This window comes from Stegostoma tigrinum, chromosome 14 (assembly GCF_030684315.1).
Source record: "Stegostoma tigrinum isolate sSteTig4 chromosome 14, sSteTig4.hap1, whole genome shotgun sequence".
Lineage (NCBI taxonomy): Eukaryota > Metazoa > Chordata > Chondrichthyes > Orectolobiformes > Stegostomatidae > Stegostoma > Stegostoma tigrinum.
In genome coordinates, this window is record NC_081367.1 from 67,367,193 (window position 1) to 67,382,632 (window position 15,440).

Here is a 15,440-nt window from a genome sequence, read left to right on the forward strand (position 1 = left end):
TCATTCTTCAGAAAAAAAAATGAACCAGGAAACCAGTTGGGTTTTTCCTGACAATTGGCAGTATCTTTAGTCATCATTACATTCTTAATGATCCCCTCATGTTCTCAAAGTCTAGCGTAGCTAATCACTCCTGTATTTTTGAATGGAGTTAATCTGGAGGATTACTTGCTCTGAGTGTGTCTCCCTTTGTAACCATTCGGCCCGCACCCATGGCACCTATCCTCCCTGGGACGGGGCGGGGACAACAGTGCGGCTGAGCCGGCTGCCGCCCGCGCGCGCGCGCCCCGGACGGACCGGGTTCGGCGGGAGCGAGGAAATCAGGACGCACGCGCGGCAGGCAACGGCCGTGGATGGGGGCGGGGGGGGGGGGGGGCGGAGAGGAGCGCGCTCCGCGTCCTGATTTCCTCGCTCCCGCTCCGCCTCATTATAACGGAGAGCTCAGCCGGCGCCTCAGCCCAGAGAGAGAGAGAGTGTGTGAGCGCAGGTAGAAGAAAGAAAAGCGAGAGAGGGAGGGGGGAAAAAAACGGGAGAAAGGGGGGGAAAAAAAAAGTTTGCATAGATTTTTGACAGAACAAAACAAGGGAGCGTGAGGGGAAAACGTAAAATAAATCGACTTTTCTCCCTTTATTTTTCTTTCGGAGTTGCCCCTCTTTCTTGAAGAGAGCCATTTTTTTTATTTCGCCCCCCCTCCCCTTTCTCTTCACACGCCATCCGTGAGCTGGGAGTTTTCTCTCGTTTAATTTTTTTTGGGCTGGTTACCTCTTTTTCTCCCGCCCTCTTTTATTTTTCTTCCCCCTTTTTTGTTTCTTATTTTATTTTCTCCCTTTTTTTTTGTTTGTTGAGTGAGGGGGATAACTGTAGTTAGACCATGTCCGGCTGGCACTGTTATGTGGAAAACCTGATGGCCGATGGAAACTGCCAGGACTCGGCCGTCGTCGGCTACACGGACGCCAAGTACGTCTGGGCAGCGGCTCCCGGAGGCACCTTCTCGGTTGTAACGGTAAGGGAAGGGAGGGGTTGTGGGGGGGCTCTGGGGGGGTGGGGAGAGGGGAGTGTTTGGTGGTTAAGATTTGAACGAAACCGTGTAAATTATTAACATTAAAAATTAGGTAGGGGTTAGTGGCGGTGGTTGGTTGTTGTGGGGGGTGGGAAGCGAATGCCTAACGAAACGTTTTGCCCTCTAATCGGGGAATAAAACGGAGTTAAACCAACGATCGATCTCTTACTCTCTCTCCCCTTTTTAAAAAAATAACATAAACAGGCATCATTAGGGGAAAATACAAAATCGTGTCCCCTCTCCCCCCATCTTTTTGTTTTTCGATATACAGTATTTTTGAAAATGTTTGCCGGGGACAAGGAGGCATCAAGTTTCTTCACCCCTCCTTTTCTCCCCCCGCCTCTTTTTGCTTCCCCCCCCCATTCGAAATGGGGGTGGTTTTTATTATTAACTCTGTTTTTTAAAGGAAGCCACTTATTGCCCAGGCCCTGACCATTAATTGCACCGGTGTGTGCGGTTATAAAATGGCGCCGTCTCCATCTTCTCATTCCACCCCCCCCCCCCATCCGACCCCAGCCCCCACTCCCACCCCCTTCTTTTCCCCCTCCTTTTTTCTACCCGATTTTCTGTCTGTTATCCCCCTCTTTTTTTCCATCCTCCTTGTGTTTCCCCCCACATTTTTTTATCAGCCCCCCCCCCACCTCCCGTGTATGTGTGTGTGTGTGTGTCCCTTGTTCCCTCCTCCTTTCTCTCTCTTCTTTCCCCCCCCCCCCCCCAGTTTTGATGCTATGATCACTGGTAAAGAGGGGTGGGGTGTGGGGACGAGAGAACACTGAACTGTCTCCTCAAAGACTGAGGGAAGGCTTGGGGAAGGGTATTTGCATGGGGAAGGGGAAGGGGAAGATGTTGTTTAAAATTGTCCTTCTACCTCCTAATTATAAACCTCCTTGATGTACTTTTGAGACAGTTGGCTGTCTTACCAAAGGGTTAACTAATCACGTTTGGGAAATGGTTTTTAATTATGTGCTTCCTTTTTGTTTTTGCATCTAATAATATAATTTTTTAAAATCCTTGTGATTTAAATCAAAAGTACATGTTTGAAATCGTTTTTATTTTTAATTTCCTATTTGGTTTTGATATTTTTTCCCAGTGTAAAGGCAGATTGCTGATTCTGGTAGAAAATTCTAGAAAACTTGCTGTGTGGCCAGCCTCGTCGTCCTCTGTGCATAACGATGGAGATTGCCAGTTTCAAATATATCTTTCCTAATCGTTCACATTCAGGGTTTTCATCATGAAATGAGGAGCAGTGCTTCTGTCTGTCTACAGCTTAAGAATCACTGCACTTTTTAAAGGGAAATATGTTAATTCTCCCTTTTTCATGTGGACTTAATACTGCAGAAAGATCAGGCAAAGGTAAAGGTTTTCTCTTTAAATAGGAGAACCTAATGTGCTTCATGGTGAACTTATGAAATTGTACTCTTATGGTGGGGGATTTGGCAGAGTCTGTGTGTTGCAGCATCATTTGTAGAAAGTAATCTTGTTTGTAACTCCTTAACACCCTAAGACTTATTTACATTGCTTTTTAAATCAAATTGAAGTATGTAAAGATGAGGCCCATTTGAACCTGATCTTTTCTTTTTGCCAAGTTCCCATCTTGTAGGCAAGAAATTACTGTTAGTGAAACTGTCTAGGAATTGTGCTTTCTGGTGTTTGTGGTTCACAGGGTTAGGGTTCTCATATTGCTGAATTATTAGCTTTTTTCTTCCTTCCTGTTGTGGTTTTTTGTGTATGAGCGTTTTGTTCTGATTTCTCTTCTCTTCCCCCCGCCCCCCCCCCCCCCCCCCCCCCCCCCCCCCCCGCCCCGGCCTGCAAGGCATGACTGTGCAGTTCAGCTCAGATGTGGTGGGAGGGCGCAGTTTTCCATGTCAGAGCGGACATCAGCTACTTTTTTCCCCTTTTAAAAAAACATTATGCTGAAATGGGCAGATGTTTTTAAGCTTAATTTTTTTTGTCAAAATGCATAGGAACTTCAACTGGCCCAACTCATTATTTTAATATTTGGAAGGATTTGTTTCAAATGACCTTTAAACCTGTAATAATCAGGCTCATTGAGACCTGCCCATCTATGAGCAGTGTAAGGATCCCTTAGTCTTCACCGTATTTGGAATGATTTAAGCGTAAATTGATTTAAACATTTTGTACTTGCAGGAGGAGCATTTGGAATGTTTTTGGGCTGTTGAGTTTCCCTTAGTTCAGCCAAGTGTACTACTGCCCTTGACTTTGCTGGTATACGTCTGGTAAACTAACGTGAGGTTATTTAGAAGCAAATTACTCAGAATGCAATATGACAAACTTCTGGAATTGGACTATATTCAAGTATCACTCGAGATAAGCTCCCAAGGGGGTGTGTCACTATGTCGTTTGTTTGCTTTTAAGTTTTCAGCCACAAGAGTTACTTGTCTTCTCAATTAGGCTTATGATAAGCCTTCTAATTTGCACTCAGATCCAGGGTTTTGATGTTTTGAAGGTGTTTAGATACCTCACCATATGTGCAGAATTACTTATTTATATTGTGATTAAGTCTGATTTTAATTGCAGCAACTGGTTGTTTCAGAATTGGAATTAATTTTGTAGGTTAGCTTGTGACTTTGAACATCACAAACCCTGATGTTGAGGCAGATTTCTTTGAGTTTGCTTAAGCAGTAACTTCTCTTTATGCTCAGTCTTGGAGTGTCATGAGATGGTGTCATGATGGCTGCTGGATTGAACAGCTGTAAACTTATCAGTGATTATTATTATGTTAGAACTTTTTGGAATTGCATATGTAGCTTCTTTGCATCCAAGTTACTGATTACTTGGCTTGTATTTACCATAAATACGTCATCAGTGGTGTTATGTATTCTTCCTTATAATAATTGTTCTATTAGTTTATCTCTACTTGTGCAGCTGGCAACACTGCTCAAAGTTCAGTATTGGATAAGGTGATTTAATGAAACCTTCCTGGTTCTGCCCCTTTTTGAGTTGAACAGGCATCTTATTCTCTATTTAACAGCTTGGGTTTTATTTGCTCTTGAGAGGATGGCTATCGGTTGCAGGACTACGTACATTTGGCACTGAAAAGGTTCACTTATTCTGTGTATGATTGTATGGGTAACTATTATCAGGCTGCCTTGTTGGAAATTATTTAACATTCGCTCAGCCAAGATTGAAGCCATCTGATGACTTTGGGGGGTATAGAAGAGCTCTGTTTGGACTAGATGGCTAAGAAACTAGTTTTGTGCTATAATAGGGCTAGTTTAGTTTCATAATTTTGATTTTTGGGAGATAAATAGAAGTGTGATTTTGAGATCGTGAAGTTAGTTTCTAGTATATTGAAGTGGTTTAAAAATTTGTATACTTAGCTGCATCAGTAGTTAGCAATTGAGCAGTTGTTTAGCCTAATGCTGGTGAACTGTAAAATTTTATGCTGGAATTTTGTTAATGTTAACACTCTCTCTCCTTCCTTATCTTTCCCCTGTTAAATGCCCTTATACATACACGTTTGATCCCCTTAATCATGCTTTATATGTACTATCTTTTCAGTATTATCTATCTTTGCATCATTGACTTCCCTTTTAACACCACTTCCTCCTGTCCTTTTTTAAAACAAATGTTTGAATCTACAACTCCATTTATGATAGTCGCTCAGCTGCCAATCAGTTCAACACTGCAGTTTGCCTTTTTAATACCCAAAATAAAATTGTTTTTCTCTTCCAGGTTATTCCCTTTGTCTGCGCTTACTTTTAGTCTATTTGAGTCTGAAGTGCACAAACTGGCTTCACCATTCATTACCAAATCTGGCTGAGCTCTACCAAAATTAAGTATTCTAATTTGCAAAGAAATTCATTGCATCCTTTCTCCATGATGATCTGTCTCATTTTTAAAGCTACCCTCCTGTGTCCTGTACCTTTTTCACCTTTACCACCCAGGACGGCATTGCCAACAAGATTGAGAGCAGCAGTTCAGTTGCTCTGGCCGTGAACCTAGATGATTGATTTTGATCCTCTTCCCTGCCTTCTTTTTGACCATTCTAAATTTGCCCACCTGTTTTTCTTTCTTCACTTCTATCACTCTTTTTCAGACATGGTATTTGCAGCATTCTTATGGCTGACCCCTATCCCCTGTGTCTGTTCTCTTACCATAATGCACTTTGTATGGTATCTGTCTGTACTGCATGCAAAACCAAACTTTTCACTCTATCTAGTTATGTGTGACAATGAATCAAATCAAGTCTTAGATTAATTTCTTCAAAATTTGTACTTCTTCATCTCGCTTGCCAGTCATCCCTGGTCTTGTTTGATCTATTGTGCACACCTGCTTTTCATTCGCTTCATCACCAATGCCTTTGGCTTTCTAGTTCTGTCACTGTTTTTAATGCCCTGCTTAGAACATGCCACTTAGATCCAGCTTTTCAGTCAGCTCTTCTGTCCTTACAAGTCCAAGGAGGAATGGTTTGAGGAAAAACTTGAAGCACTTGTTTTAAGAAGGGTGAGAAAACTTGAAAGTATAAGGCACTAAATAATACCTTTTATTTTTTGATGTTAAAGTATCATATCTATACACATTTCTGGTAATGTAGATGCTTTAATAGCAGTAAAGGAAATGGTTTGATTTTTAGTAAGCATTGAGTGGTTGCAGTCACCAAATTAGGAGCAGAATATCCCTGAATATTTGACTTTCAGAAGAGGTGGAGAACCCTGGAAAGTAAAATGCAAGTTGAGGACAAAAGAAATAATATTGGCTTGGGAAATCCACTGTACAGAATCTGGGTGCATTTAAGAAACAAAACGCAGAAACACATTTATTTTTGGTTTATTATCATATGTTTCTTGTTAAAAATACGCAAGTGTTGATTAGTGTCATCACTTGCGCTATCTTAAAATACAAAAATAAACCAAAACATAGAATATAAAGGCATAAAAATGCAGGAATAAAGTGTCCAACTTTCCAGTCCTTGTATGTGCTCCACCATGGGCCTTGTGGCTAGGCAGAAGTCCCCTTTGTCATTCTGCCACCTCTGGAAGGAAAGTTGCCATTCTTTGGTGCCATCTTGCCTCCCTCCAACACTCTTGCCACTGAATCTTTGCTGCACCTAGCCAGTGCAGATGCTACTGATGCTGGGTATTGAACAAGCCCAAACACGACCAGTTAAGAGTCTGCTTTGGGCCCACCTCACTGATGTCACTGCAGCAGCCATGAGTCACCAATCAAACTGCCTTGACAGTGCGGAAGACACTAGGAACCCAAAATCCTCTGCCGCCATGAGTCTGCTTTGCTGGGCCCACTTGCCACATCTGATGCTGTCGCTCTGACCAAGGTCTTCACCAGGAGGTAAGTAAAATGAGGTTTGGGGGCGGGGGGGGGGGGGGGGGGGGTGCAGGGGTGGAGAGAGGGGAAAGAAATAAAGAGCAAATGAGCCCTGGGCTCAGAAGCCCTACTCTGCTGCCTTATCAGCAGTTGTGTGGTGGAGGAGTACATAATAAGTAATCATAAGCAAGAGTAATCAAACTTTGGATTGCCTAGTGCATAAAATTAAACTTGCAGTTAATGTTTTAGGGAAGGTCATTGGATGCATGCGTGGACACCATATATTCTCAATGATCAAATTAGGGAATTGGCTGTTTTTGATCTAGAAATGCTCAGTGAGATGGAGCTAATTAATAAAATTGGACAAAATCTTCATTACCTGATGGCATGCGTTCTATAGCTGTTCGAGTCATCTGCAGAGATGATGATGCATTGGTTTTGATCTTCTGGGTCTCCATGGATAAAATGAGGTAAACATAGCCTGTTGGCTGTGGAGAGAGAGGGAGAGGGAGAAGCTGGTCACTTTGTCTGATATACAGAAGCCTGCGGATTTCTACCACCCTCCTTCAACTGATGAATTGGTATTCAGCGATGTTGAAATGCATTTGGGAGAAGGCTGAGGGTAGCATAGACATAATGACATCTGGCTAGGGAGACTTAATAGCCATGGGCAAAAGTGCACTGATTTATTTTTGAAACTTAACCCAACAGAAAGTTCGTCCTGTAGGTTCAGACCTGAAATGTCAGCTTTCCTGTTCCTCTGCTGCTTGGCCTACTGTGTTTATCCAGCTCCACACCTTGTTATCTCAGATTTTCCTACTATCCCTCTGCCCTCTTCTAGGTGGTTGAGGCAAAACCTTTTTGACTTCCTTGCTGGTCTACCTGTGGCAATTCCATCTATCGTAACAGTATTTGTATGGGTGACTATGTGTGCAAAGGAGTGTGAAGGCCTCTTTTCATTCAGAACAGAGCTGGCAGCTTCAATGGGTCCGTAGTTGACAACACCCACCAACAAAGTTGGTGGATTATAGAGAGGATACTGAGAGAAGCATCAGAAAGACCTTGGTGAAAAACTGATCTGGCAACGTACATACTGTTGCCATTGTAAAGATGTGACAACAGCCTGGGTTTCCTCAAGCTTTGAATCAGGTAGAAACTCTGCAGTGCTGTCATCTTCTAACTGTGGGGGTGGTTGTGTATGAATAGTTAAGTTGAATGTCCTGGTCCTCAAATGGGGTGAGTGCATAAGGCAAGACTTGCAACCATCAGTCAAAACTGTCAAGTCTGAGTCATCTCTACCCCTTTCTGTGGCCCCACTATCTCACGTGCCAATCTTCAGCCAAATTTGACTGTTGTGTTACAAAGAAACTGCTGAATGCATTGGATACAGTAAATATTGGCTCTAATACTGAAGATCTGTGCTCCAGAAGTAACTGTACCCTTTGTTCACGCAGTTCAAATACAGTACAATTAGAGTTTCTACCTGTTAAATTGGAAAGCTGCCTAGATATGTTGTGAACGTGGAGTTAGACAAGTTTATTTTTGATCATCAATATCGATACCAACTGGCACATGTACACCAGCAATCTGCTTACCAAAGCCCACCTACAGTCTTTAGGATGTTTCTGCTTCAGGCATTATTACAACCTTGAGGGAAAAGAAACAAAAACAGTTGCTGGAAAAGCTCAGCAGGTCTGGCAGCATTGGTGGAGGAGAAAAGAGTTAGTTTCGGGTCTGGTGACACACTTTTTCAGAACTGATGGTGGCTGAGAAAACGTCAATTTATATGCAGAAAATAGGGAGGTGGGTGAGGTAGGAAGTAAACGATAGGATAGAGCCCAAAGAGAGAGAAGTCAGTTGGACAGACAAAGGAGTTGCTAACGAGCAGGCTGGGAGGGTGAATAGTTGTTAATGGGGACTGTAAGTCACTAACCACAGGGTGGTGTGTGGTGGCAGGCTATGGGTAACCAAGCCTGGTGTGTGTGGTGGGGGGGCTGGGACACGTGGGAGTTAGCTCCTAAAATTATTGAACACAGTATTGAGTCCGGAGGGCTGTAGGGTCCCCAGGTGGAAAATGAGGTGGTGTTCCTCCAGCTTGCGCTGGGCTTCACTGGAACACTGTAGCAAGCCGGAGACAGATATTGGCCACGGAGCAAGGTGGGCCACTGAAGTGGCAGGCAACAGGTAGTTCAGGGTCTTTTTTTTTTGCAAGCAGAACGTAGATGTTCTGCGAAGCAGTCACCGAGTCTACGCTTGGTTTCCCCAATGTAAAGGAGACCACATTGTGAGCAGTAAATGCAGTAGACTAGATTCTTGGAAGAGCTGATGGTGTTGCTTAACCTGGAAGGTGTGTTTGGGCCATTGATGCTGGGGAAGGAGGAGATAAATGGGCAGGTCTTGCACCTTTGCCGATTACAGAGGAAGGTGCCGTAGGACGAATCGTCCCGGAGGGAGTGGTCCCTGTGGAAGGCGGACAAGGGAGGGGAATATGTGTCTGGTGGCATCTTGCTGGCGGTGGTGGAAATAGAGTCTGACGGACTTCTGGATATTGCTGCTGGTGGGTGAGGATAAGGCAGACCCTATCGCTGTTGCGGGAGGGAAGAGAAGGGGTGAGAGCAGAAGTGTGGGAGATGGGTTGGACCCGCTTGAGGGCCCTGTCAACAACAGAGCTTGAGAATCTGGATGTGAGTTTGCTTGCTGTGCTGGAAGGTTAGTTTTCAGATGTTTTGTCACCTTTCTAGGTAAATCATCAGTGAGCCTCCGGTGAAGCGCTTGTGTTATGTCCTGCTTTCTGTTTAGGTTTCCTTGGGTTGGTAATGTCATTTCCTGTTCTTTTTCTCAGAGGATGGTAGATGGGCTCCAAATCAATATGTTTGTTGATGGAGTTCCAGTTGGAATGCCATGCTTCTAGGAATTCTCATGCGTGTCTCTGTTTGGCTTGTCCTAGGATGGATGTGTTGTCCCAATCAAAGTGGTGTCCTTCCTCATCCAAATGTAAGGATACTAGTGATAGTGAGTGTTTTTTTTGTGTGGCTAGTTGATGTTCATGTATCCTGGTGGCTAGCTTTCTGCCTGTTTATCCAATGTAGTGTTTGTCGCAGTTCTTGCAAGGTATTTTGTAGATGACATTCGTTTTGCTTGTTGTCTGTGTAGGGTCTTTTAAGTTCATTAGCAGCTGTTTTAGTGTGTTGGTGGGTTTGTGGGCTATCATGATGCCAAGAAGTCTGAGTAGTCTGGCAGTCATTTCCAAAATGCCTTTGTAGGTGGAGAGTGGTTATGGTTTGTGGACATGTTTTGTCTGTCTGTTTGGGTTTGTTGCTGAGAACTCGGCGGACTGTGTTCATTGGGTACTCGTTCTTTTTGAATATGCTGTATAGGTGATTTTCTTCTGCTCTTAGTTAGTCTGTGCTGCTCATGTGGTTGCTCATTGGAATAATGTTCTAGTGCAGCTTTGTTTGTGGGTGTTGGGATGGTTGCTCCTGTAGTTCAGTATTTAGTCTGTGTGTTGTCTTCCTGTAGACGCTGATAAGTAGAAAGCAGGACATAACACCAGCGCTTCACCGGAGGCTTACTGATGATGTTACCTGGAATGGTGACGAAACGTCTGAAAACTAACCTTCCAGCTCAGTGAGCAAACTCTCTCATCCAGAAACTCAACCTGAGCTACAAATCTTCTCAAAACTCGGGAGCTTGGGAATCCTGGGTTGAGGAAGAATGTGGACATTTAGGAGGCTCCCTTGTTAAAGTTGGCCTCATCTGAACTTTTGTGATGGAGATGGAGGAACTGAGTGAATGAAGAAAGGGAAGAGAGTCGCATTCCAGAGGTAATGCCTGTCCTACCAGAGTGCAGAACGCGGTCAAGGAATCTGAATCTTGCCTTGTGGCACTGTGTTCTTATCCTTGGGATGAGGGCAGAGAAACTGTTGAGGGTTTTGTGGGCTATGTCAGCATTTATTACCCGCCTCTAATTGCCCAGAGGGCAGTTAAAAGTTGACCACATTGCTGTAGGTCTGGAGTTGCATGCAGGCTTTGTGGATGATGCTGGTGTTGGACTACGGTGGACAAAGTCCGAAGAACTGATGACGGAGCGGTGCTTTAGAACCTGGTGACATTTTTAAATAAACCAATTGGACTGTAACCTGGTGTCATCTGACTTCTGACGTATAGGCCAGACCAGATAAGGGTAGCACTTGCTGTCAGGGCATTAGTGAACCAGGTGGGCTTTTACAACTCAGATTTTTATTCAGTTCACATGCCGCCATTTGTTGTGGTGGGATTCAAACCTGGGTCCCCAGACATCAGCCGTAGTTCTGGATTAACGGTCCAGTATGATACTGCTAGGCACCACCCTCATTGTGTACGTGTGTGAACCAAGTGGATTGCGGTGGTTAAGTGGTTTATCCTTCAAGTGAGAATGGGCAGTGTTAGTGATACTTGCATCCATAACAGAATGAAATCTAGGGAAGTGCTTAATCTGTTAGTGGGTTGACAGGGCATTTATGCACCTGAATATACCAACTGGTTATCTATCTGGCTTGTGTAGGTTTGAGCTGAGGTTTTCATATGCAGCCAGAAGACAGGCTCTCAGAAACGCTTGGTAAGTTTTTGTTTTAGTCCATCCTTGTGTTCCATCAGTTGGATAAACAGTAAAACCAGGTGTACTTGATAAATTTGGATGCTAGACCGTTAGAAAATAGATGACAGGTTAGACAGAGGATCTTGATCGGCGCAGGCTTGGAGGGCCAAAGGGCCTGTTCTGTGCTATAGGTTTCTTTGTTTCTTGTTTACATTGCTCAAGATCATGCGTGTAAATAACTAAATGTTTAAAAGCATAAATGAACTTACATTTTAAAATATTATTTGGTGACCATGGCCCATTCCAATGAGCTGTTTGAGACATAATTACTTCTAGTGGAAAGAAAAATTGCCAGGTAATTGGTAATCGCAAGTTTCTAACCTAGACCATAGGAAAGTTTTATAGCAGAGACCATTCAGTGTCTGCTATTGAATAAAGCAGTTTCTCATTCTAACTGTATTAGCAGTTAGCCCATAGTCTTGTTGGTTGCAGTACCTCAGGTGTAGATCAGGGTCCCTTGTCTAAATGAAGACAACAAAGTGTGAAGCTGGATGAACACAGCACGCCAAGCAGCATCAGAGCTCCTGGGATGCTGCTTGGCCTGCTGTGTTCATCCAGCTTCACACTTTGTTGTCTTGGGAACTGCAGATGCTGGAGAATCCATTATTCCTTTTCTAAATGACTTGGTTTCCTCATCATCATAATGAACAGCAAATTCCAGAAACTAGCACGCCGGGTGACTTTTTCCTCTTTTTCTTTTCTCCCTGAGTCTGCACTTCCTGGTTTTGACATCTGTGATGGGAAACTGGTCTTTGCTGTCACTCTCTATTCAAGCCCCTGACTTAATTATTTTTCTCTAATCAACCTGTTTGAGGTGTTATTACCAGTCCTCCTGGTTCAGATAGGGATATTGCCTTAAGGCAGTCATTGTACATCCCTGTTGTCATTCCTCAGCTGCCTGTGAGGAAAATGACCCCAGACTATTCAGTTTTGCCTCCCAGCTGTGATTTAAGTCCTTGCAACATTCTCAGATCTCCTTTAGGAAGGACAAAATTGCTGTAGAGTAATGAGATCAGAACTGTACACAACATCCAGCTATGGCCCAGCCACTATCGTGTACAGTTATAGCATTTGTATTCAGTACCTTGCCCAATGAGGATATCATCCAGCTTGCCACCTTTTATGGTTTTCCACCAAAAGCATGCATTCTTAAGATGCCTGAATAAAGAAATGGGTGTAGGTGTGCAGTTCCTTGAAAGTGGAGTTGCAGGTAGACAGGGTGATGAAGAAGGCATAGAAGTAGTTGCTGGAAAAGTTCAGTAGGTATGGCATCACCTGAAGAAAAATCAGTTAATGTTTCAGTTTGGTGACCCTTCCTCAGAACCTTCTACAGTCGGTTTTTACTTGCTGAGGAAGGTGAAGTTTGGTTCACTTGCCTTCATTGGCCAGTGCATGAATACAGGAGTTGAGATGTCATATGGCTGTACAAGTGGGTGAGGCTGCTTTTAGAATAGTGTGCATTTGTAGTCTCCCCGCTATAGGAAAGGTGGTGTTAAACTTGAAAGGGTGCAGAAAAGATTTACAAGATGTTGCTGGGTTTGAGCTATAGGGAGAGGCTGAATAGGCTGGATCTCTTTATTTCTTCCCTGGAGCAGTGGAGGCTGATGGGTGACCTTGTAGAGGTTTGCAAAATCATGAGCGTGGATAGGATCAATAGCAAAGTCGCTTTCTCAGTGTAGGGAGACCATACTGTTTAAGTTGAAGGGGAAAGATTTCAAAGGATGGTGTGTGGATGGAACAAGATGGTGGTACTGGAGGTGGTTACAATTACAACATTTAAAAGGCATCTGGATGGATACACGAATAGGAAGGGGTTAGGGGCATATGGACCAATATTAGCAGATGGGACTAGATCAGTTTATGCTATCTAGTTAGTGTAAACGAGTTGGACTGAAGGGTCTGATGCCATGTTGTATAACTCTGACTCTCTATTTCTCTATCCCTGTCAACAACCTCCCATTTTTATTATGCATTTCTTTGTCTTGCTGCTGCTCAGATTAAATTCAGTTTAACACTTTTTTTGTCCATTCAAACCACTGGTATCTTTCTGCACTGAACAGCTATCTTTTTTGCTGTCAGTTACCCAAACTGTTCTTGTGTGCAGCATGCTTGGGAAATTGTAGATGATATTTAAATCTGAATTAATAATATACCTCAAACTGCAAAGCAGAGTTTTGAGCCTTGCAGAACACCGCTAGAAACTGCTTTCCACTTCAGAAATGCTAGTCAACCATTATCTTGTTACTGAACTATTTTTGGATCCAGCTGTCCACGTTCTCCTGTAGTGCATGGAATTTATATTTTCTTATGTTGCCTAAACCTTTTTAAAATACCCACATAGGCAACTGCCTATAAACTTCATTGTTACTTCTCAGTTAAGTTAGCAAGCCACAACCCCCGCCTCACACAACCATGCTGACTATCCCTGAATTTAATCCATGCTTCTCCAAGTAACAATTAATTTTGCCTCACTTTTTTGATTTGTGATTTGCCTACCACTGAGGCCAGACTGACCAGTATACAGCTAATTGGTCTTTTGGGTTTTTTGAACGTGTTGTAACCCCTCAGTCATTTGAAACCTCTCCCCTATCCAGTGAGGATTGAAACATGATCTGTGGTGCAGCCATTGTCGTCAAAAAAACTAGCCTGCAGTTCAGTGGCCAGTAGAAAGCCAAATGGATTGTTGGCCTTTAATTCAGAGGGCATGGGATATAAAAGTATTCAAGGCTGAAATATGCTTCTAATCAGTAAGGGAATTTTGTATTATGGATTTGAGGGGATCAAGAAGCTGGAATTGAGGATTCAGATCAGCCATGATCCCATTGCATGGCGTGGCATGCTTGAGCTGAATGGCCTACTTCTCCTCCTAGTCTTTTTGCTCCCTAGGGTTCACTTCATATGGCTCTAGTGAATTATCCACTAGATGGTTGTTGTTTTTACACACTTCTCCCATTCCTTTGTTTGTTACCACCTACAGTAATAAGGGACTGTTTTCTTAATGTTTTAAGTAGAGCATGGCTAGAACCCTTTCCTTTCTAAGTTCAGTAGTAGCATTGTTTTAATGCTGCTGTTTCCTCCCGTTACCTTCAGTTCTCTTTACTGGCGTCCGTGTTGCTTCTCTGTGTTTTCTGGCAGTATTTTCAATTAAGCTTTAATTTTGTGCTTTGCAGTTAGATGGTATTAAACCAAATACCGGTTTCACATGGGTACAGGTGGTACTGAGTTCTTTGACTTTTAATGCTTGTGTGGCTCCAGATGACTTGGGGTCGTCAGCACTTGTGTTTTGTCATTTGTCCCTCTGACTCACTATCTAATTGGTGTTCAGTTATAGCTTGCTTTGAAGATCTGACTAGTTGACCTCCAGACATTTTCTTCTTTAACTGAAGAAAATTCTGTAACAAAGGTGGTCCCTACAAATATGCAACTTCCAAGGTATAAAATAGCAATTAGGTTACAAACTTCTAAATGTTGAGCTGCAGCACAGCATGTAACTCATTCATGAGTGCTTGAGAAAACTTATTCTGGTTTTGCATGTTGAAAGTGAAATCTTGTAGTTTCTTTTAACAAGGAAATGCTACACTTAATGCCAAAACATTAATTCTAACTGTATTAGTTTAAAAACAGGGTTTTTAACCACCTGTTGAAATGTGACTTTCTAGAAATACCCCTAGGTGCATAGATGCTGCAGGAGATAAATTGTGGATAAAGCTGCTTGTCACTAAATTGCCTAGTCCTTAACTTTTTTAAATATTTCTGAAGAACTAGATTTTGAATCGTTGGCTCGTTTCATTGTTTTCCTAAGGCTGTTTTAAGAGAAAATGGCTTTTGTGTTACAACCAGGCTAGTTTCCCAAGTTTGTGCACTTGGCAAACGGCATAATTAAACTTGTTAGTTGTTAATGGTAGCAAAGGTAAGAAACTGTGTAAATTTGTTTTTCTAGCTTGAAACATAAAGGAGAAATGAATTGTGCTGACTGTTCACATTATATAGCTTAATTGTGGCTGTATGAACCAGAAAATCGTTCAATGATTTAATGCTGCTATGTTTATCTGAAGAGATTTTCACAAAAGTAGTGTTTTTATGTTGAATAAGTTAATGAACAGCTTGAAAGGAGGAATTGGGTGTTGCTTCTGCATTGTGCTTCCTAGTTCTAAATTTTGGTTGTTTGGCATTTATTCTGAAGGTACTATTACCAAGGCTGATGTGAGAAATGATTTGATTCAAAGTTTTGTGAATCTTTGGAATTTTGTACCTCAGGTGGTGATATGCACTTTTTGTTTTTGGTGTACTTTTTGTAAAGCTGGGATGGACAATGTTTTCTTGTTTGAAGAATCGAGAATAATGGGAAAGTGGTGTTGAAGGCTAAAGTCAGCCAAAATAATATTGTATGACAGCAAGCTCAATGAGCTATGGTCCTCTTCTGTTGTTTCAGAATTAATTGTGCTCAAGCTGCCTTTTTTA

General features: G+C 42.7%; 1 protein-coding gene across 1 annotated transcript in view; it reads left to right on the plus strand.

Moving 5' to 3' along the window:
* The first annotated feature begins 416 nt into the window (after positions 1-416).
* LOC125457415 (profilin-2-like) overlaps positions 417-15,440 on the plus strand; it is a 53,444-nt gene continuing 38,420 nt past the window's right edge. The window contains exon 1 of the mRNA XM_048541579.2: positions 417-1,000. Coding sequence (XP_048397536.1) covers positions 869-1,000 — 132 coding nt within the window. The 5' untranslated portion in view covers positions 417-868. The remainder of the gene's footprint in view (positions 1,001-15,440) is intronic.